Source organism: Chiloscyllium plagiosum, chromosome 41 (assembly GCF_004010195.1).
Source record: "Chiloscyllium plagiosum isolate BGI_BamShark_2017 chromosome 41, ASM401019v2, whole genome shotgun sequence".
NCBI classification, from domain to species: domain Eukaryota; kingdom Metazoa; phylum Chordata; class Chondrichthyes; order Orectolobiformes; family Hemiscylliidae; genus Chiloscyllium; species Chiloscyllium plagiosum.
Window position 1 is genome coordinate 4948124 of NC_057750.1, and position 22694 is coordinate 4970817.

Below are 22694 nucleotides of genomic sequence, written 5' to 3' on the forward strand. Positions count from 1 at the left end.
CATTGGTTTGGTAGTTCACTCTGATGAAGGGCTTTTGCCCGAAACGTCGATTTCGCTGCTCCTTGGATGCTGCCTGAACTGCTGTGCTCTTCCAGCACCACTAATCCAGAGTCTGGTTTCCAGCATCTGCAGTCATTGTTTTTACCTAGTTCACTCTGTGGTTAAACTCTCTCCCCTGTTGCTGGTGGCTGCACTTGCCCTGGCACCACATTAACCAACAGCGTTCCCACTCCACCAGGGACAAGTCAAATGGGGGTACAGCGCAGAATCTGCCTTGTTCATATAGGGGCCATGAGGAATGGAGAGTAACTGTTGTTTGGGATCTAGATAAGAGTTCCTGAGTGAGCAAACCGTGTGAGGGTGTTCCTACAAGAGAGAGGGTGCGGGTAAGTGGCGTTGAAATGCACATCAGCCATGATTGAATGGCGGAGTGAACTCGATGGGCTGAATGGCCTTACTTCTGCTCTTATTTCGTATGGTCTTATAAAGCAACAACTTCTTCCAGTTTTACCTGCCAAAACATCAGGGTGGGGACAGTCTGAACGTGTGCTCTAACTAATTAAACTAATAATAAAATTGTGGGGGGGTTTGGGTTGGATGCTCTTCTGAGGATTGGTGTAGACCTGAGGGGCCGAATGGCCTGTTTCCAAACTGTGGGAGTTCTATAGTTCTGTGAACTGAACCAGTTTCATGTGTACGAGTGACTGGAACTGGTTTTGAGATCGTGGGAGGGAGTTGCACAGGATAAAGAACGATAGATGATGGGAAATCTGAAACTCAACAGGTCTAGCAGCATCTGTGGAGAGAAAAACACAGTTAACATTTCGGGTCCAGTATGACTTCTTCAGAACAAGTGAGTGTGGGCACATTTACATATAAAAGGCACTCTGATAAGTGCATGAATAGGAAAGGTTTGGAGAAATATGGACCAGGAGCAGGCAGGTGGGACTAGTTTAGTTTGAGATTATTTTTGGCATGGACTGGTTGGACCGAACAGTCTGTTTCTTGTGCTGTGTGACTGCATGATTCTATGTCCAGTGGCCCAGTTGGGATCAGTTCCTATGGCCAGTGGGACGTCACAGCTCCTCGCTTCACTGAGGAGACAGGGATATAGTGGTAAACCTATTCAATTACTGAGCCAGAAATACAGGGCATAAGCTATATGAGCAGAAGACGGCTGTTCAGCCCATCATGTTTACTCCACCATTCAATCATGGCTGATATGTTTCTCAACCCTGTTCTCCCTTATTCATCAAGAGCCCATCTATCTCTGACTTAAACACACTCAGTGACTTGGTCTCCACAGCCCTCTGCGGCAATGAGTCTCACAGATTCGCCATTCTCTGGCTGAAGCGATTCCTCTGAAAGGGTTGTCCCTTCACCCTGAGGCTGTGCCCTCAGCCTCTCCTACTTCTCCACGTCCACTCTATCCAGGCCTCTTGGTATTCTAACTTTCAGTGTGGATCCTTCTAAACTCCATTGACTACAGACTCGGAGTTCTCAGCTGCTCCTCATAAGACAAGCCGTTCATCCCCAAGGGATCGTTCTTGTGAAACATCTTCGGACTCCCTCTAACGCCAGCTCATCTTTCCTTAGGTAGGGGGCCCCACTCATCACCCCCTAGATCCAGGGTCCAGCTCATCCTTTCTTAGATACAGGGCCAGCTCATCCCCCCCATAGATACAGAACCCAGTTCATTTTCCCCCATCCCACCTCCTTAGATACAGGGCCCAGCCCAAGGTTCCTTAGTTACGGGGCCCCGCTCATCATTCCTTAAACATAGGGCCCAGCCCATCCTTCCTTAGATACGGGGTCCAGCCCATCCTTCCTTAGATACGGGGCCCAGCCCATCCTTCCTTAGATACGGGGCCCAGAAAATCTCTCAATGTTCCAACTCTGCTCTGACTAGAGCATTTTACAGCCCCAGCACTTCATCTTACTGTTATATTCTAGCCCTTTTGAAATGAATGCTAACATTGCATTTACCTTCCTAACTGCCAACTGTATCTACGTGTTAACCTTAAGACAATCCTGAACGAGCACCTTTAAGTCCCTTTGAGCTTCAGATTTCCAAAGGCATTCCCCATTTAAAAAGTCATCTTCCCTTCTATGCTTCCTACCAAAGTGCATAACCTCACACTTTCCCACATTGCATTCCATTTGTACTTTTTTGCTGTTCCAGCTGATTCCAACTTTCTCAGGTAAGTTGTACTGTTGATGCAAGCAATGAGGTCAGGATGTGGTACATTACAAATCAAAAGTTTTATTTCAATTTACAATTTTAATCACGTAGCTGCGATTTCTGAAAGCAGTGTCTTGAGATAAATAACGTACAAAGTTTGTTCTGGTTGGTGCTTTCCTGAGCGTCAGCAAAGTTGGTACAAAAGGAATCTCCAACAGCAGCCAAATAAATTAAGAGAAACTATGTTTTCATAGCCAGGTGTTGGATTTAAATGGTTTGGAGATACAAAGGCAGGTTCAGCTCCCTCGACATCCCTGTGCCCCACACCTACCATCGCCCCTGATTCAGCAACACCGTGATTTTAAAATTCAGACCCTTCTTTTGATTGGATTTGTTCAAGTTATGTGTTTTCCCCCAGGGATGTAATATTGTCTGCCGATCAGCGTGTTTCATTGCAGGAGGGATATTAGACCCACTCATATTTAGACAAGGAAGATTTACAGTATTGGTACAGACCACACAAGGATGTTATTTTACAAAGACCTGAAAAGTTTCACCTCTTTTCACCAGGACAGCACCTTCTGAACCTCCATCCCGGAGCAGGACAAGGGCAGCAGATGCATGGGAACACTACCCCCTGCAAGTTCCCCTCCAAACCACATGCCATCCTGCCTTGGAAATATATCGCCATTCCTTGAGTGTCGCTGGGTCAGAATCCTGGAATTCCCTCCCTAAGGGCCTTGTGTGGGTGTCCCTACAGGACGTGGACTGCAGCGGTTCAAGAAGGTGGCTTATCCCCACCTTCTCAAGGGGCAATTAGGGACGGGCAATAAATGTTGGCTCAGCCAGTCATGCCCATGTCCTACTGCCTCGTCATTTTTTGGGTGTGAGATCTTGTAGAGATTCTTCGGTCACTGCATATTGAACAGTTGTTGATGAACCAAAAAAGGGAGCACAGACTGTGGACTATGACAGAATGAATGAGAAGGTTAGAAAAAAAATCCATTCCCCATCCCCCCGCTTCCCCGACATAGAGGGTTTGTAGAGGAAAGAATGTCTCCTGGAGACCAGGACATCTCAGCCGTATGAATGGTGTGGAGGGGCCGAATGGCCTCCCACGGTTCCCGTGATCCATCGGCTCCCCTCAGAAACAGGAGACGGCAGCGTTACCATCCTTGAGCAAGTGACCCCCGGTTCTCAAACTCGCCCAGGGCAGCCCCAACGATCCAGCTCCCTCCATCCCCATCACCGAGGGAGACCCGTCATGGAGTGGGCTGCCTGTCCTCTGAGGGAGTCTGGGGGCACTGGCTTCTGTCCTTGAGTCCGTACACAAAGTGGAAGGCGGTCTCCCCTTTCTGTTTCAGCTCCTCCCTGACCTTCTGGGGACAGGAGTCCCCCTCCAGTGGCTGGTACGAGTCTCCCTGGACCACGAAGAGTCTGTAGCTCTCGGGGTCCGGCACGTCGAATTTCTCGGCACACGCCTTCTCCACCTCGGCCACACTCATGTGCGCTGGGGCTAATATAGGCACCTGGTTTCCACTAGGTTCACGCAGAGAGATGTGCAGCAAATCCTACAGGTCAAGAGGAGAGATCACAATGTGTGTGAGAGAGAGAGAGAGAGCTGAGACCATCAGCCTACCATGTTCAGCTTTGTTTATATTGACTGAGAGAGAGAAACTCCGTTCCAGACACTGTACCTCACAATGAATCTTTTCCAGAACATTAGGGAAGATTTCGGGTGGTGGTAACAGAACACACATGGTGCTATCCTGGTGCTTAAGGCTTGAGTGATAACGGGTGGGATGTTTTTCACTGGAGCACAGGAGGCTGAGAGGAAACCTGATAGAGTTTTATAAAACAATGAGGGGTATAGATAGGGTTCATGTTGGCTGTCTTTTCCCTAGGGTGGGGGATTTCAAGACTAGGGGACACATTTTTAAGGTGAGGGGAGAGAATTTAAAAAGACACCCGGGACAAATTTTTTTACACAGAGGTTGGTTCACGTGTGGAATGAACTTTCAGAGGAATTGGTGGATGTGGACTTCTGGAAGATGTTTGGATAAGTACGTGAACAGGAAAGGTTTGGAGGCCTATGGGCCAGGAGCAGGCAGGTGAGACTAGTTTAGTTTGGGGTAATGGTCGGCATGGACTGGGTGGGCCGAAGGGTCTATTTGCATGCTGGATGACTCTATGACTATGACTATATTTAACACTGAGCCTGGGCATCCAATTCCATTTGGTTGTGGATGTCTTTGGGAATGGAAACCTAGAGCTGTACATGTATATCAGTCAGTTCCCATGAATCTCTGTGGATTTCAAGTGGCAATAATGTTTTGATGTGGTTCCGATTTGGGATTCATTTCACAAAGAAAGGAGAAGAGCTAAGAACAACGCTTTGCAAAATGTCAGTTGTTGGGGAAGAAACACAGGATTGATCATTCTCAGGCTAGGGCACAATGAGGTGAATTGTCCGGTGAACCAGATCGAAACCTTGCTTATCTTCCGCACAAGCATCAGCGTAGCCGCCTGTATCTCCTTCCTGTGTGAGTTTATCCAGCTTCACCTTGGCACACGCAGGAGAACGAGGGGGCATGTGACGGAGATGTGTAAAATGATGCGGGGTGTAGATAGCGTAGAGGGGAAGGAACTATTCCCCCCTTGGTGGAGGGACCGGGGTGGGGCACAGATTGAAAGGAAGGGGTAGGAAGCTTAGAGGGGATTGTGAGGAAAAATGTTTTCACCCAGGGTGTGAGGGGAAAGTGGATCTCCCTGCCTGTCAGGGTGGGAGAGGCACAAACCCTCATCACATTGAAGAAACGTTTAGATGTTCATTTCTGATGCCAACGCTACTGGTCCCCTTTCTCAAAAATGGGATTAGAATAGTCAGTCATAGAAACGTACAGCACGGAAACAGACCCTTCAGTCCAACTCATCCGTGCTGACTAGATATCCTAACCTAATCTAGTCCCATTTGCCAGCATTTGGCCCATATCCCTCTAAACCCTTCCTATTCATATACCCATCCAGATGCTTTTTAAATGCTGCAATTGTACCAGCCTCCACCACTTCCTCTGGCAGCTCATTCCATACACACACCACCCTCTGTGTGAAAAAGTTGCCCCACTCCCCCCATCTTCTAAATCTTTCCCCTCTCACCCTAAACTGATGCCCTCTAGTTTTGGACTCCCCCACCCCAGGGAAAAGACCTTGTCTGTTCACCCCGTCCATGCCCCTCATGTATAAATGTCCAAATGGTCACCGTGATCCTATTGATTGGTGGAGGGGGGCTCAATGAGCCAAATGCCCTAATCCTGCCCCTCCATCCTATGTTTCTACACAAATGTTGGTGTTGTCATTGCACTCCCGACCCCATCCCTGCCCAGCGATATTTCCCAGCTTTGCCAACCTGTGCTGAGCGTCTCTTTGACTGGGTATAGTGAATGGTTCTTCTCGTTCGCCATTGACGTATTGATGACTTAGCCTCATCACTCATCTGCCGGGTGAATTGCCTGGGCTGGAAGTTGCTGATGTGATAGAGTGCACCAAACATCGTCGTTAGGTAGTATCCACCTAGACAACAGGAGGACACAAAATGTTTCAGGGAAAGAGAACAGTTCGGTTCATCAGGCTGAGCCCAGCCCTGGCTCCACTTTAAACCCCTATCAATCCCCAGTCTGTTTTGGGCCTTAACTAAAGTCCTTTTTTAGCTGTTTCTGGCTTTGAATTGGGTCCTTGGTGAATGTTGTATCCACAAAGCACTGAGTACGGGAGTTGGGAGTCATGTGGCTGTACAGGACATTGGTTAGGCCACTTTTGGAATACTGTGTTCAGTTCTGGTCTTCTTCCTATCAGAAAGGTGTTGTGAAACTTGACAGGGCTCAGAAAAGATTTACAAGGATGTTGCCAGGGTTGGAGGGTTTAAGCTATAGGGAATAGGCTGGGGCTGTTTTCCCTGGAGCGTTGGAGGTTGAAGTTTATAAAGTCATGAGAGGCATGGATAGGATAAATAGACAAGGTCTTTTCCCTGGGGTGGGCAGGGGTTTAAGGTGATAGGGGAAAGATTTAAAAGGTGGGGGGGGCAGCTTTTTCACCCAGAGGGTGGTACGTGTATGGAATGAGCTGCCAGAGGAAGTGGTGGAGGCTGGTACAATTACAACATTTGAAAGGGATCTGGATGGATATATGATTAGGAAGGGTTCATAGGGATATGCTGGCAAACGGGACATCATTAATTTAGGATATCTGATTGGAATGAACAAGTTAGACCGAAGGGTCTGTTTCTGTGCTGTACAGCTCTATGAGAAGAGGATGTTTGGCCAACCAGATCAGTGCTGGTCTTTATACCCCACACACATCCAATTCAAGGCCTAATGATCCTGTAATTCTAGGCCACAGCCCAAAGTTTAATGGAGAACCTTCCTCTAATTCTACATATCAGCCGATACAAAGGTCGATTAAACTTCAACCTTTGAACTCCGTGAATCTATTCCCACACTGTCGCTTCACTCAAAGTCTATGACCTATCCCAGTGAGAGGTGAGAGGCGAAAGATTTAGAAGGAACCTGAGGGGCAACGTTTTCACACCGAGGGTGGTCTGTGTGTGGAATGAGCTGCAGCCAGAGGAAGTGGTGGATGCTGGTATAGTTATGACATTTAGACAGGTACGCGATTGGGAAAGGTTTAGAGGGATATGGGCCAAATGCAGGCAGGTGGGACTAGTTCAGTTGGGAAACCTGGTTGGCATGGACTGGTTGGACTGAAGGGACTGTTTCCATGCTATGACTCTATGGAAGGAGAGAATGAGAAAGGACTGGGGAAGCGATGGCCTAGTGGTATTATGACTGGACTGTTAATCCAGAGACCCAGGTAACGTTCTGGGGACCTGGGTTCATATCCTGCCACAGCAGATGGTAGAATATGAATTTAATAATAAAAAAAAATCTGGAATTAAGAGTGTAATGATAACCATGAATATATTGCTGATTGTTGGAAAAACCCATTTGGTACACTAATGTCCTTGCCTGGTCTGGCCTACACGTGACTCTAGACTCTCAGCAATGGGGCTGACACTTAACTGCCCTCTGGGCAATTATGGTTGGGCAATAAATGCTGCCCAGCCAGTGACTGAATAAAAGAAAAGGAGACCAGAGTTGGTGGCAGACCCACATGAGAAAGGAAGAGTGATAGACTGTTGCTAGGGGCCTTGCCATCCTGCTGCGTTCTGGGATTTTGGAAGGGGAGATGTTTGGGCTTTGGAGATCCATGATGGACGTGGCTTTAAGGAGGAGCGCGTTATGACACGGGGCCACGGAGACGGCTCGCGATGCCTCACCTTCACCCTGGAGTTGGCTCTGGTCCAGGAGCTCCATCATGTACTCCACGTCTAGAGAGAGGTTGGTCAAGTTGCTGCTGGCCAGGACATAGGTGAGCACTGGCAGGAAGTCATCGGCTCCATGGGGTTGCCCTGGAACGGGGAGGGAGGAGGTGACGTTACACAACAGACAAGGAGAGATCATGCAATGCCTCAAACTACAGAAATGGATCAGGCCTGACTCTGTCAGGCCTTTCAATCCTGTTCCAACATTCAATATGATCATGGCATGAGCCTCTATCTCAATTCCGTTCTTTTCTCCCTATACCCTTTGACACCTTTAGAGTTTAAGCTTTTTCATAGAATCCCTACAATGTGGGAACAAGCCCACACTGACCCCCCAAAGAGTAACCCACTCAGATCCATTCCCTCACCCTATTACTCTACATTTGCCCCTGACTAATGCACCTAGCCTACACATCCCTGGATACTATGGGGCAATTTAGCACGGCCAATCCACCCGAACTTGCACATCCTTGGACTGTGGGAGGAAACCAGAGCACCAGGAGGAAACCCATGTAGACACAGGCAGAATGTGTTAACTCCACACAGACACAAAGTTCTGCAAACTCCACAAAGTTCTGCATCGTCACTGCCCCTTTCGAAGAAATCCCGTAAACCCAGTCCCCAAAGTCGTCCCGCATTCCCAAGTACGTCCCCCGTGGGGGGCTAACCGCCGCAGTCCACCTCCTGGGGGTTGACCCACACTGCCCTGAGGGTGGAATCGAACCTGGGTCCCTGGCGCTGTGAGGCAGCAGTGCTAACCACTGAGCGACCGTGCCACCCTTCTATTTGTAATCGTTTGTGGGATGCGGGTGCCGCTGGCTGGGCCCAGCCTTTATTGCCCCGTCCCTAGTTGCTCTTTGTGAAAGTGGGGCTGAGCTACCTTCTTGAACTGCTGCAGTCCATGTGCTGTGGGTTGACCCACAATGCCCTGAGGAAGGGAATTCCAGGATTCTGACCCAGTGACACTGAAGGAATGGAGATATATTTCCAAGTCAGGATGGTGAGTGGAGGGGAACTTGCAGGGGGTGGTGTTCCCATGTACCTGCTGCCCTTGTCCTTTTAGGTGGAAGTGGCCGTGGGTTTGGAAGGTGCTGTCTGAAGAGCTTTGGTGAGTTGCCGCAGCACATCTTGTAGACGGTACACACTGCTGCTACTGGAGGGAGTGGATGCTCTTGGGATGCTTTTCTTTAATTGCCTTCGATGGTGGAAAGTTCTGCATCGTCACTGCCCCTTTCGAAGAAATCCTGTAAACCCAGTCCCGCAAAGTCGTCCTGCATTCTCAAGTACATCCCGAGTGGGGGCCTAACCGCTGCAGTCCACCTCCTGGGGGTTGACTCACACTGCCCTGAGGGAGGGAATTCTGGGATTTGGACCCAGCGACGCTGAAGGAACAGCAACATATTTCCAAGTGGGATGAGGAGGGGCTTGGAGGGGAGGCTGAAAATCTGAATGCATCGCGCACACTGCTTGGCCCTTCATCAGCTCTGTCGGTTCGGTCCTCAGGTTTGTAAGGCATTCTTTCCCCTTCATAAACACGTGCTGGGACTGTCCTAGTTTCCAGCTCAGAAAGGCCACGTACCAGCTGCAACGTCAAGGTCAGAAGTCACTCAACACCAGGTTCAGGTCCAACAGGTTCACTGGAAATCACAAGTGGGCAGCGCTCCGAAAGCTTGTGATTTCAAAAACAGATTTCCCCCTCTTTTTGAACAGTCGCTTTACGCTATTTCGCTTTGAAGAAAGAGTTACATTAGCACCTAACCGAAAGAAATCTGAAGAGGACCTTCCCCCTTTACGAAAGTCTTCCCGTATAAATTAATGCATCTTTGCCTTGCACCACTTCAGCTTATATAAAGTTTCACTCTACTTTTGGGTAGCGGGGGATACCCATAATCCTGTTGGACTATAACCCAGCATCACGTGACTTCTGACCATGTCCACCCCCTGTCTGACACCGGCACCTCCACATCGAGGCGAGCCCTTTGAGCAGAGGGGCAGGCTGGATGGGCTGATTGGCCTCCTCTTACTCCTCACTCACCCGATGTCCCGGACATGGCTTCGTAGATCAGTTTGCAGGCCTTCAGCAGCTGTGTCACCTTCTTCCAGGGGGAGTACAGCATGTGCATGGTGTTGAACTTGCCCTGGATTTTGTCCAGAGCCGCAGAGTCGGGCACGCGGGCGGTGATGCCCAGGTCTGCAAGGCTCTGCTTCTGCAGCACCAGCTGCTTGTCCCTGAGCTTGCCCAGAGAGCCATCCTTGGTGTGGAACTCCAAGAGGCAGGAGTAAATGTGGTCCCGCAAGGGTTTCAGGATACACTTCTGCAAAGCCTTTTCGATGGACGAGTCTGGAAGAGAGACACATAAGCACAGAGGAACGGTCAGTCTCTGAGGAATAACTCCTTCTCAGGAGAAGGTCACCCATCTCAGGAAACCCCCCTCACCACCCCCCTCACCCTCGCGCCCCCCCATGACCCGAGTGGGAGCATCAACCCCATTGGTCAACTAGGTCGTTCCCAACGCCTGTGTCTATCATATGTTGAAAGATTGGAGTGACTGGGCTTGTATACACTTGAGGTTAGAAGACTGAGAGGGGATCTGATTGAGATATATAAGATTATTAAAGGATTGGACACTCTGTAGGCAGGAAACATGTTTCCGCTGATGTGTGAGTCCAGAACCAGAGGACACAGTTTGCAAATAAGGGGTAGGCCATTTAGAACAGAGTTGAGGAGAAACTTCTTCACCCAGAGAGTGGTGGGCGTGTGGAATGCTCTGCCCCAGGAGGCTGTGGAGGCCAAGTCTCTGATACTTTGAAGAAAGAGTTGGATGGAGCTCTTAAGGATAGTGGAATCAAGGGTTATGGGGATATGGCAGGAACAGGATACTGATTGAGGATGATCAGCCATGATCATAATGAATGGTGGTGATAGCCCAATAGGCCGAATGGCCTACTCCTGCACCTATTGTCTATTGTGTTCACCCATCACCATTCCGCCATTCTCTCCAACCCAATGCCCTTCTCCCACCTACCTCACTCTTTATCTGTAACTGCCCTCCCCCCTACCTCCCTTCCTGACTCCACCACCTGCCCGGCTCACTGCGTTCCTCCAGCCTCCTGTCTTTCGAATGATCCTCACTGCAGGCCATTCAGCCCCTCGGCCCTAAACCTGGTTTCATCAGCCACATCGACGCCACTTTCCCATGCTGTCCCTATGTCCACTGCTGCCATGAGTATCCAGAGATCTATCACAGAAAACAGGGGCAGGAGGTAGGCCATTTAGCCCTTCGAGCCTACTCCACCATTCAGTATCATCATGGCTGATCATCCAACCTTGTTCCTGCTTTCCACAGCCTTTGATCCCTTTAGCCCTCAGAACCGGGTCTAACTCCTTCTCAGAAACATTCAAAGCTTTGGCTTTGACCGCTTTCCATGGTAGAGAATTCCACAGGCTCCCCCACTCTCTGGGTGAAGACATTTCTCCCCATCTCAGTCCCAAATGGCCTACCCCATATCCTCATGGTGTCAGCACCTGGTTCCATTGATCTCTGACCTGTAAGTACCCAATGACTAAGCCTCCAGAGGAAGTGGTGGATGTAGGTACAGTTACAACGTTTGAAAGACATTTGGAGAAATGAACAGGAAAGGTTTGGAAGGATACGCGGCAGGAGCAGGCAGGTGGGACTAGCTTCGTTTGGGATTATGGTCGGCATGGACTGGTTGGACCAAAGGGTCTGTTTCCATGCTGCAATACTGTATCTCAGTTTTAAATTGATGCCCATTTTATCCCTGAGACTGAGTCCGATTCCTCTGTCATTTTTCCCATTCCTCTCTTCCAGGGTTCTCTGCTGAAGGAGGAGTCTGGGGGAGTAATTCCTGGAATCATAGAGATGTACAGCACGGAAACAGACCCTTCAGTCCAACTCATCCATGCCGACCAGATATCCTAACCTAATCCAGTCCCATTTGGCAGCACTTGGCCCATATCCCTCCAAACCCTTCCTATTCATGTACCCATCCAGATGCCTTTTAAATGCTGTAATTGTACCAGCCTCCACCACTTCCTCTGGCAGCTCATTCCATACACACACCACCCTCTGTGTGAAAAAGTTGCCCCTTGGGTCCCTTTTAAATCTTGCCCCTCTCACCTTAAAGCTATGCCCTCTAGTTCTGGAATCCCCCACTCCAGAGGGAAAAGACCTTGCCCTATTAACCCTATCCATGCCCCTCATGATTTTATAAACCTCTATAAGGTGATCCTTATAAACCGGGTCCTTGTGGAACAGCTTGTGTTCAGAGATCAAAGTTGGCTGCCTGACAGCCCTCACCGGCAGGAAGTGAAGGAGTGAACTAGACAACTCTCTCCATTCACTGACTTCACTTTGATGAAAACCACATGCCCTTGTGACTGGGCCAGATCACTGCGAATGATTCCGGCCGATTGCACAGACCCGAGACGAGATGGGGGGAGGTGAGTAAATATAGAACCGCACGCCCTTAGTAATCACGTGATTTCCCAAAAAACACAGCCAGTCAAAAAATAAACGTGTGAAACTGAAATCGCTTACTCTCGTTCATTGCCGTCCCTAACCGTCCCCTAGTTTAATTCAGATAAATGCGAGGTGCTGCATTTTGGGAAAGCAAATCTTAGCAGGACTTATACATTTAATGGTAAGGTCCTAGGGAGTGTTGCTGAACAAAGAGACCTTGGAGTGCAGGTTCATAGCTCCTTGATTTACAAGGATGTTGCCAGGGTTGGAGGATTTGAGCTATAGGGAGAGGTTGAATAAGCTAGGGCTATTTTCCCTGGAGCGTCGCAGGCTTAGGAGTGACTTTATAGAGGTTTACAAACTTATGAGGGGCATGGATAGGGTAAATAGGCAAAGTCTTTTCCCTGGGTTTGGGGGGTTCCAGAACTAGAGGGCATAGGTTTAGGGTGAGAGGGGAAAGATATAAAAGAGATTTAAGGGGCAACTCTTTCACGCAGAGGATGGTACGTGTGTGGAATGAGCTGCCAGAGGAAGTGGTGGAGGCTGGTACAATTACAACATTTAAGAGGCATTTGGATGGGTATATGAATAGGAAGGGTTTGGAGGGATATGGGCCGGGTGCTGGCCCAGATTCCTGGGTGCTGGTAGAACTAGATTGGGTTGGGATATCTGGTCGGCATGGACGGATTGGACCAAAGGGTCTGTTTCCATGCTGTACATCTCTATGACTCTATGATTTCGTCACGAGACACACACTTCTTAAAAAAATTTAATTGAAATTCTACCATCTGCCGTGGCAGGATTTGAACCGGGGACACCAGAACATTACCTGGGTCTCTGGACTAATTTCCTGCCAAAAATGGCAGTGGTGTTTTCACTGGACTGTTAATCCAGTAACCCAGGTAATGTTCTGGGGACCCCAGTTTAAACCCTGTCACGGCAGATAGTGGAATTTAAATTCAATAAATGTCTGGAATTGAGAGCCTAATGATGACCATGTATCCATTGTCGGAAAAGCCCGTCTGGTTCACTAATGTCCTTTAGGGAAGGAAACTATCATCCTTACTTAGTCTGGCCTACATGTGACTCCAGACCCACAGCAATGGGGTTGACTCTTAACTGCCCTCTGGGGCAATTAGGGATGGGCAATAAATGCTGGCCCAGACAGTGGCGCCCTCATCCCGTGAATGAATTTTAAAAACCCACTACACCATCACCTCCCCTATATATAGCTTACTTTAGATTTTGTGTAAAATCTGCTCCGGATACAGAATAAAATCTACTCCAGATTTAGGGTAAAACCTGTTCTGGATTCAGGATTGAGTGTGAAGATGCGGTCACCGTGGTTACCTATATCACACTCCTCGTGCTCGGTCTGGTCCAGGATGGGAGTGAGCTCCGAGCTCTGGCTCAGGTAGTTGCGGAGGCTGGCGATCATGTGGTAGATGGCCTGCAGCATCTCGGTGCTGCTGGCGTACTTGTACCGGTTCTGGCGCGTGTACGAGATGAAGCCTTGGACCAGGCCTCCGAAGTAGGAGCCCTTGTCCTGACCCAGCTCCTCGATCTTGTTACGGACCCGGCGGTCAGCAGACACCAGGCCGGTTAAGGCATGGCCCACGGCCGACAGGCGATAACGCACCCTGTCGGACAGGCCGCTCGAGGGACGTTTCTGCTGCATCTGGGCTGCACTGGTCACATCGCCCTCATCCTCCACGCTGCTGATGGACAGCGAGTCCAGCTCCGAGATGGAGGGGAGAGGCGGGCTGTCGCAGGCAAACAGAGACGCCTCCGAGTGGGACTTGGTCAGCGACGGCAAGGTCCCCCGCTCGCCCGCTCCCAGCCACGAGGCCCGGTAGTGGGCCGGGAGGGTGCGGCTGCTCCCAGGCCCCGTCTCTGAGCTGGTACTCTTAGGCCTGGGCCTTTCCCGCTCCATGTCCTCGCTTTCCGGGGCCTCACTCTCGGCATCTTCCCCCCAGCTCCAGGCCGCCCGCCGTGTGAAGTTCTTTCTCCTCAGAGCCGCCACGTTATTGTCCGAAACCATGTCCCTCCCCAGGCTGGGGCCTACACAGGAAACAGAACATCAGAAACAGTGAGGAGACTTTTGGAAATTACGGGACGGGGTTTCAACAGGAGAGGAAATCGCATACAATTCTGGTGGCCCCGCTGTAGGAAGGATGTTGTTAAACTCTAGACAGTGCAGGAAATGAAGCTAGATTCAAAATGGCGCCAACACAGGGACATTCTTTACGAGATCTCTACTGCCCAATTGTATTCTCACATTTCTAGCAATCGTTGCCCCCCTTTCAACCTCAATTCTAAGTCATAGAATCAAAGAATCCCAACAGTGTGGAAACAGGCCCTTCAGCCCAACAAGTCCACACCAACCCTCCGAAGAGTAACCCACCCAGACCCATTCCCCTACCTTATTACTCTACATTTACACCTGTCTAATGCACATCCCTGAACACTATGGGGCAATTCAGAATGGCCAATCCACCCTACCCTGCACATCCCTGAATACTATGGGGCAATTCAGCATGGCCAATCCACCCTACCCTGCACATCCCTGAATACTATGGGGCAATTCAGGATGGCCAATCCACCCTACCCTGCACATCCCTGAATACTATGGGGCAATTCAGCATGGCCAATCCACCTAAACCTGCACAACTTTGGACCATGGGAGGAAACTGGAGCACCCGGAGGAAGCCCACGCAGACACGAGAAGAATTGAGCTGTAACATTGTATTCCACACCCTGATGCACTTTGTATAGTATGATCTACCTGTACTGCATGCAAAACAAAACTTTTCACTCTCCTTGGCTACATGTGACAATGATAAATCAAATCAAAGCTAAAAATATTTATTGGGATGTAACTGGGTTTGGAAGGAAAGGCTGGGGCTTTATCTCCTGGAGTGGAAGAGGCTCAGAGGTGACCAGTTTATAAAATGATGGAGAGGCTGAAGAGCAAAGGTCTTTTCCCCATCGTGGGGTAGTTCAAAGGGCCTAGGTATAAAGGTGAAAGGATTTAAAAAGGGTGGTGCATGTATGGAACGAACTGCCAGAGGAAGTGGGAGAGACTTGTACAATTACAGCATTTAAAAGACATTTGGGCAGGTACATGGATAGGAAAGGTTTTGAGGGATATGGGCCAAATGCAGGCAAATGGGACTAGTTCAGCTTAGGAAATCTGGTCAGCATGGATGAGTTGGGCCGAAGGGTCTGTTTCCGTGCTGTCTGACTGTTTTTTAAAAAATTCATTCATGAGCCAAGGGTGTCGCTGGCTAGGCCCAGCATTTATTGGCCGTCTCTAATTACCCAGAGGGCAGTTTTAGAGTCAACCACATTGTTGTGGGTCTGGGGACACCTGGAGGCCAGACCGGGTAAGGATGGCAGATTCCACAGAATCATAGAATGTCTCCGGTGAGATTTGAACTCTATTTCTCCTGTTTACAAGGAAGGCACTTTCACCCCGTTCTAACCCCACCTGGTCCAGAGACGTGTAATAACATCTCTGAACTGATTGATTAGAAACAGAGATTAAATAAAAAGAAACCTATAATCCCTCCAGTGCAGGGAAAAGTCATTAGGGCCCATTGAATCTGCACTGACTGTCCGAAGAGCATCCCACCCAATCCCTATAGCCCTGCATTTCCCATGGCTAACCTACCTCGCCTACACATCTCGGGACACAATGGGGGCAGTTTAGTGTGGCCAATCCACTCTAACCTGCACATCTTTGGACTGTGGGAGGAATCCGGAGCACCCGGAGGAACACAGAGCAATACTGTGCAAAGCAGACCTAATGGCCCTCAATATTGCGCTGATCTGTGAACTAGTCTAAGCCCATCCCCCTATATGATCCCATCATCATCCATGTGCTTATCCAAGGATTGTTTAAATCTCCCTAATGTGGCTGAGTTAACTATACTGGTAGGTAGGGCATTCCACACCCTTACCACTCTCTGAGTAAAGAACCTGCCTCTGACATCTGTCTTTAATCCATCACCCCTTGTCCTTGTACAAGCCAACATCATCATCCTATGAAAAAGACTCTCATTGCCCACCCTATCTAATCCTCTGATCATCTTTTATGTCTCTATCAAATCCCCCCTTATCCTTCTTCTCTCCAATGAGAACAGACTCAAGTCCCTCAGCCTGTCCTCATAAGACCTTCCTTCCAGACCAGGAAACATCCTGGTAAATCTCCTCTGCACCTTTTCCAATGCTTCCACATCCTTCCTGTTATGGGGCGACCAGAACTGTACACAATATTCGAAGTGAGACTGCACTAGCGTTCTGTATAGTTGCAGCAGGATATTGTGGCTCCAGAACTCAATCCCTCTATCAATAAAACCGAACACGCTGTATGCCTTCTTAACAGCACTATCAACCTGGGTGGCAACTTTCAGGGATATATGGACGTGGACTCCAAGATCCCTCTGCACATCCACACTACCAAGAATCTTTCCATTGACCCAATACTCTGCCTTCCTGCTATTCTTCCCAAAGTGCATCACCTCACATTTGGCTGCATTGAACTCCATTTGCCATCTCTCAGCCCAATTCTGCAGTTTATCCAAGTCCCCCTGCAACCTGTAACATTCTTCCACATTGTCCCCCACTCCACTGACTTTAGTGTCATCTGCAAATTCACTAACCCATCCACCTATGCCTGCATCCAAGTCATTTATAAAAATGACAAACAGCAGTGGTCCCAAAACAGATTCTCATGACATACCACTAGTAACCGGACTCCAGGCTGAATATTTTCCATCAACCACCACTCACTGCCTTCTTTCAGAAAGCCAGTTTCTAATTCAAACTGCTAAATCACCCTCAATCCCATGCCTCTGCATTTTCACCAACAGCCTACCATGTGGAACCTTATCAAAGGCTTTACTGAAGTCCATATATACCACATCAACTGTCCTACCCTCATCTACATACTTGGTCACCTTCTCAAAAAACTCAATGTGGTTTGTGAGACACACCTGCCCTTGACAAAACCATGTTGACGATCTCCAATCAAATTGTTGCTTGCCAGTTGATTATAAATCCTATCTCTTATAATCCTTTCCAAAATTTTTCCTACAACAGACGTAGGGCTCACGGGTCTATAATTACTTGGGTCATCTCTACTGCCCTTCTTGAACAAGAGCACAACATTTGAAACCTCCAGTCCTCTGGTACTAAACCTGTGGACAATGATGAATCAAGTATCAAAGCCAAAGGCTCTGCCATCTCCTCCCTAGCTTCCCAGAGAATCCTCGGATAAATCCCATCCAGCCCAGGGGACTTATCTACTTTCACACTTTCTAGAATTGATAACACCTGCTCCTTACTAACCTCAGTCCTTTCCAGTCTAATAGCCCGTATCTCATTCTTCTCCTCTACAATATTCTCCTTTTCCTGTGTGAAAACAGATGAGAAATGTTCGTTTAGCTCCTCTCTGATCTCCACAGGGTCCACACACAACTTCCCACTTCTCTCCGTGACTGGCCTTAATCTTACCCGTCATCCTTTTATTCCTCACATACCTATAGAAAGCTTTAGGGTTCTCCTTTATTTTACCTGCTAAAGACTGCTCATGTCCCCTCCTTGCTCTTCTTAACTCTCTTTTTAAATCCTTCCGAGCTGATCTGTAACTCTCCATCGCCTCATTTGAACCATCTCGTCTCAATGTCACATCAGCCTCTTTCTTCCGCTTAACAAGAGATGCAATTTCTGTAGTAAACCACAGTTCCCTTACCTTATCACTTCCTCCCTGCCTGACAGGGACATACCTACACATGCAATATGTGTTCCTTAAACCAGTTCCACATTTCAATTATCCCCATCCCCTGCATTTTGCTGCCCCATTCTATGCCTCCTAAGTCTTGTCTAATTGCATTATAATTGCCCTTCCCCATTTACAACTCTTGCCATGTGGCATGTACCTATTCCTTTCCATCGCTAAACTAAACGTAACTGAATTATGGTTACTCGCTCCAAAATGCTCACCTACAACTAAATCAAACACCTGGCCTGGGTCAGATCCAGTGTGGCCTCCCCTCTTGTCGGCCCTTCGACATACTGTGTCAGGAAACCCTCCTGTACACATTGGACAAAAACTGATTCATCTGATGTACTAGAGTTATAGCATTTCCAGTCAATGTTGGGGAGGTTAAAGTCCCTCAAAATGACCACCCTGTTCCTTTCACTCCTACCCAGAATCATTTTGCCGATTCTCTCTTCTACCTCCCTGGAACTCTGCGGAGGCCTATAAAAAACTCCAAACAATGTGACCTCTCCTCTCCTGGTTCTAACCTCAGCCCATACCACCTCAGTAGACGAGCCCTTGTCAAAAGGTCTGGCAGCCACTGTTATAATGTCCTTGACTAACAAAGTCACACTTCCCACTCTTACCACCTTCCCTGTCCTTAATGAAAGATCTAAACCCTGGAACCTGCAACATCCATTCCTGACCCCTCTTCTCTCCTGGTTCTAACCTCAGCCCATACCACCTCAGTAGATGAGCCCTTGTCAAAAGGTCTGACAGCCACTGTTATAATGTCCTTGACTAACAAAGTCACACTTCCCACTCTTACCACCTTCCCTGTCCTTAATGAAAGATCTAAACCCTGGAACCTGCAACATCCATTCCTGACCCAGCTCTATCCATGTCTCCGAAATGGCCACAAAGACACGCAGACACAGGGAGAATGTGCAAACTCCATACAGACAGGCACCTGAGGCTGGAATTGAACCCGGGTCCCTGGCGCTTTGAGGCAGCGGTGCTAACCCCAAAGGATTTCCTTCCTTAAAGGACATTCATGAACCGGATGTTTTGTTCCTGACAACAGCTATCATTAGACTCTTAATTTCAGTTTTTTTTTATTGAATTCAAATTCCACCATCTGCCATGGCAGGATTTGAACCGGAATCCCCAGGGTCTCTGGATTAACAGTCTAGCGATAATACCTCTGGCCATCATCTACAGCAGAGAGAAGTGAGTTCGCACCGGTCAAAATCAGCCACCTAACTATTCAAATCCCACTTTGCAGCTCTTGGCCTATAGTCTTGGCATTGCAAGTGTTTTTCTAAATCCTTCTTTAATGTAATGAGGGTTTCTGCCTCTCCCACACTCACAGGCAGGGAGTACCAGGCTCCCATCACCCTCTCGATGTAAATATGTTTTTTCACATCTTCTCTAAACCTCCTGCCCCTTCCCTTTAAATCGATGCCCACTGGGCATTGATCCCTCTACCAAAGGGAGATATTTCTTCCTGTCCACACTATCTATGCCCCTCGTAATTTTACACATCTCACTAGCAGCAGTGTGCACCATCTACAAGACGTACTGCAGAAATTCACCAAAGATCCTCAGGCAGCACCTTCCAAACCCACGGCCACTTCCATCTGGAAGGACAAGGGCAGCAGGTACATGGGAACACCACCCCCTGCAAGGTCCCCTCCACCCCCCATCCTGACTTGGGAATATATCGCCGTTCCTTCAGTGTCGCTGGGTCAGAATCCTGGAATTCCCTTCCTCATGGCATTGTGGGTCAACCCACAGCACACGGACTGCAGCGGTTCAAGAAGGCAGCTCACCCCCACCTTCTCAAGGGGGCAACTGGAGACGGGTGATAAATGCTGGGCCCAGCCAGATATCCCACCAATGAATTTTAAAAAATCATGTCCCTCCTTTTGCTCCCAGGAAAATAACCCCAATCTGGCCAATCTCTCTTCATAAGTAAGACTCTCCAGCCCAGCCAACATCTTGGTAAATCTCCCTCTGCACGCTCAACCAGTGTTGTTACATCCCTCCTGTAACACGGATTCCAGAACTGTACACAGAATGGTTTCGGAACTGCCAATAGGGAAGGAAGGGTCTTCCATTTTGTTTTGGTGGAAGCACGAGGGGCTGTGGTCATGGGTACACCAAATGAGGAACTGAGAAGGGGTTCTTTGCCCCAGGAGCAGTGAGGATGTGGAACTCCCTCCCCCCAGATAGTGGCTATGGCGAACAGAGCAGTGCAGGGGAACTCCAATCTGTGCACAAGAGAGAAAAGGGAATTAGTTTGACCTTGTGAAGGAGACAGGCCCTCCAATCTGTTCTTTTTATTTCATTCAGGGGATGTGTCAGGGCAGGGTTTGTTTTGGCTACTCGTGGGAATTTGGCACAAATGGCTGTCCCAGTAACCCCACATTCCCCATGATCCTAACCTACACATCCCTGTGCACTATGAGTAATTCCCCATGGCTAATCCACCCTAACCTGCACATCCCTGGGCACTATGGGGCAATTCAGCATGGCCAATCCACCTTAACCTGCACATCCCTGGGCACTATGGGACAATTTAGCATGGCCAATCCACCCTAACCTGCACATCCCTGGGCACTATGGGACAATTTAGCATGGCCAATCCACCCTAACCTGCACATCCCTGAATACTATGGGACAATTTAGCATGGCCAATCCACCCTAACCTGCACATCCCTAAACACTATGAGGCAATTTAGCATGGCCAATCCGCCCAAACCTTGACATTCCTGAACACTATGGGTAATTTAGCATGGCCAATCCACCCAAACCTTGACATTCCTGAACACTATGGGTAATTCACCATGGCTAAGCCACCCTAACTGAGACATCCCTGAGCACTGCTGGGCAACTTAGCACTGCCAATTCACCCTAACCTGCACATCTTTGGATTGTGGGAGGAAACCCACGCAGACATGGGGAGAATGTACAAACTTCACACAGACAGTCGCCCGAGGCTGGAACTGAACCCGAGTCCCTGGTGCCGTGAGGCAGCAATGCTAACCACTGAGCCACCAGAGCCCAAAGAGAATCTGGTTACCTTTGAAAGCGTCCTCTTCTTCCAGGCTGTTCCCAGAATCCAATGTCTCTACAGCATTTGCCGACGCTGCCTCCTGCTGGTTTCGGGGGGAAGTGGGAGTTGCTTTGCAGCCAGTCCATGCTGGTGTCTTGTTCCTGGTCGCCAGGCACGAGGGCCCGAAGGCCTGTGTCTGCAGTGGGACCTTGGTGACCCAGCTGTCCCCATGCTCCCTCAGGAAAAGGGGGTTGATGAAGAAGAGGGCACCGTTCTCGGCCGTCACTTGGATGGAGCACATCGGGAGGGGCTGCTGCTTCAGGAGTCCGAAGCCGGATGTGGGATTGACAGCCAAGGCGTCCCCCTCGACTTCCCGGAATGTCGTATCCTGGCTCTGGTTGAATAGGGATTCCCAGAACACTGGACGGAGACAAGGGGAGAGATTGGTTCAGAGTAACAGTCAAAGAATACCTCCCTTCACTTTGATGATCTTTCATATCCTTGTCAAAGCCGGAGGGAGTTCAGAAGAGATTTACCAGGACGATGCAGGGAATGGAAGGTTTGAGGTCTAAGGAGATGCTGGGACTTGTTTCACTGGAACGTAGGAGGTTGAGAGGCGACCTTACAGAGATTTATAAAATAATGAGGTATAGATAGAGTTAATGGTAGCTGTCTTTTCCCTAGAGTGGGGGATTTCAAGGCTAGGGGAACATTGTTAAAGGTGAGAGGAGACAGACTTAAAAAAAGAAACGATTGGTAATTTTTTTACCAAGAGGGTGGTTCCTGTGTGGAATCAACTTCCTGCGTGATGGATGTGGGTACAGTTACAAGGTTTAAAAGACATTTGGATAAGTTCAGGAAGAGGAAAGGTTTGGAGGGATATGGGCCAAGTGCAAGAAGGTGGGTCCAGTTTAGTTTGAGATTATGGTCGGCATGGATTGGTTGGACCAAAAGGTCTGTTTCCGTGCTGGATGACTCTATGAGTGTCGCTGGACTAGACCAACACTTGGATCCAGACCCTAATCACCTTAAACTGAGTGTCTTGCTTGGGCCATTTCAAAGGGCGGGTAAGAGTCAGTCTGCACACCTGGAGTTACATGTAGGCCAGACCACGTAATAACGGCAGATTTCCTTATTAAAGGACAAAGAATGGCTGACCTCTAGTTTCTGTGCATCCATTGGTGTGGGTCCGGAGTCACATGTAGGTCACCTGATGCTTGTGGTTTCAAATAAACCTGTTGGACTATAACCTGGTGTCCTGTAACTTCTGACCTTGTCTACCCCAGTCCGACTCTGGCACCTCCACATCATAGAGATAGAGACTCACACAAAGAGATAAACAGGGAGGGAAGAAGCCTGGTAGATAGAGATGCACGCAGAGAGACTCAGAAAACAGTATACATGTAGAGACAGAATTAGAGATAGGTACTGTTAGAAAGGTGTACAAACTGACAGATAATTAAAGTCACAGAGAGAGATTTCAGAGAGAGGTGCACAGAAGGTTAGGGAGAGAGAGAAAGAGAGATGTACACAGAGACAGATTAACAGAGAAAGAGAGATGTACACAGAGACAGACTAACAGAGAAAGAAAGATGTACACAGAGTTAAGAGATATTCACACAGAGGGAGACAAGTGGATGGAGACACACAGGGGGAATCTAGTAAAATGGGAATGGTTGTGCTGACCTGGACTCATTGTATACATTCAAATGAGAACTCTACCAGCAACAGTTTCTGTCAATGTTCAATAAGAGAGAGAGGAGGGGAGCGAGAAAAGGAGAGAGAAGAGGGGGAAGGAGTGAAAGGGGAGAAAAGGAGAAAGGGGAAGG

The 22694-nt window shown here is 48.7% G+C and overlaps 2 protein-coding genes across 3 annotated transcripts in view; one reads left to right on the forward strand and one right to left on the reverse strand.

The window, feature by feature from the left end:
- The window catches only part of kptn (kaptin (actin binding protein)), a 32699-nt gene extending 21202 nt beyond the window's left edge, over positions 1-11497 (forward strand). The window contains exon 13 of one of the 2 annotated variants that reach the window (XM_043680799.1): positions 11393-11497. The gene's annotated coding sequence lies outside the window, so the exon portion shown is untranslated. Of the gene's footprint in view, positions 1-2752; positions 2853-11392 lie in introns of those variants that run through there. The other variant, XM_043680798.1, reaches the window with a different exon arrangement.
- Positions 2955-22694, reverse strand: part of LOC122542686 (ras and Rab interactor 3-like) — a 44094-nt gene continuing 24354 nt past the window's right edge. Inside the window, exons 5-10 of the mRNA XM_043680664.1 lie at positions 20893-21285; positions 13394-14104; positions 9595-9900; positions 7515-7646; positions 5589-5752; positions 2955-3753 (exon numbers count right to left, since the gene is read on the reverse strand). Coding sequence (XP_043536599.1) covers positions 3445-3753; positions 5589-5752; positions 7515-7646; positions 9595-9900; positions 13394-14104; positions 20893-21285 — 2015 coding nt within the window. The 3' untranslated portion in view covers positions 2955-3444. The remainder of the gene's footprint in view (positions 3754-5588; positions 5753-7514; positions 7647-9594; positions 9901-13393; positions 14105-20892; positions 21286-22694) is intronic.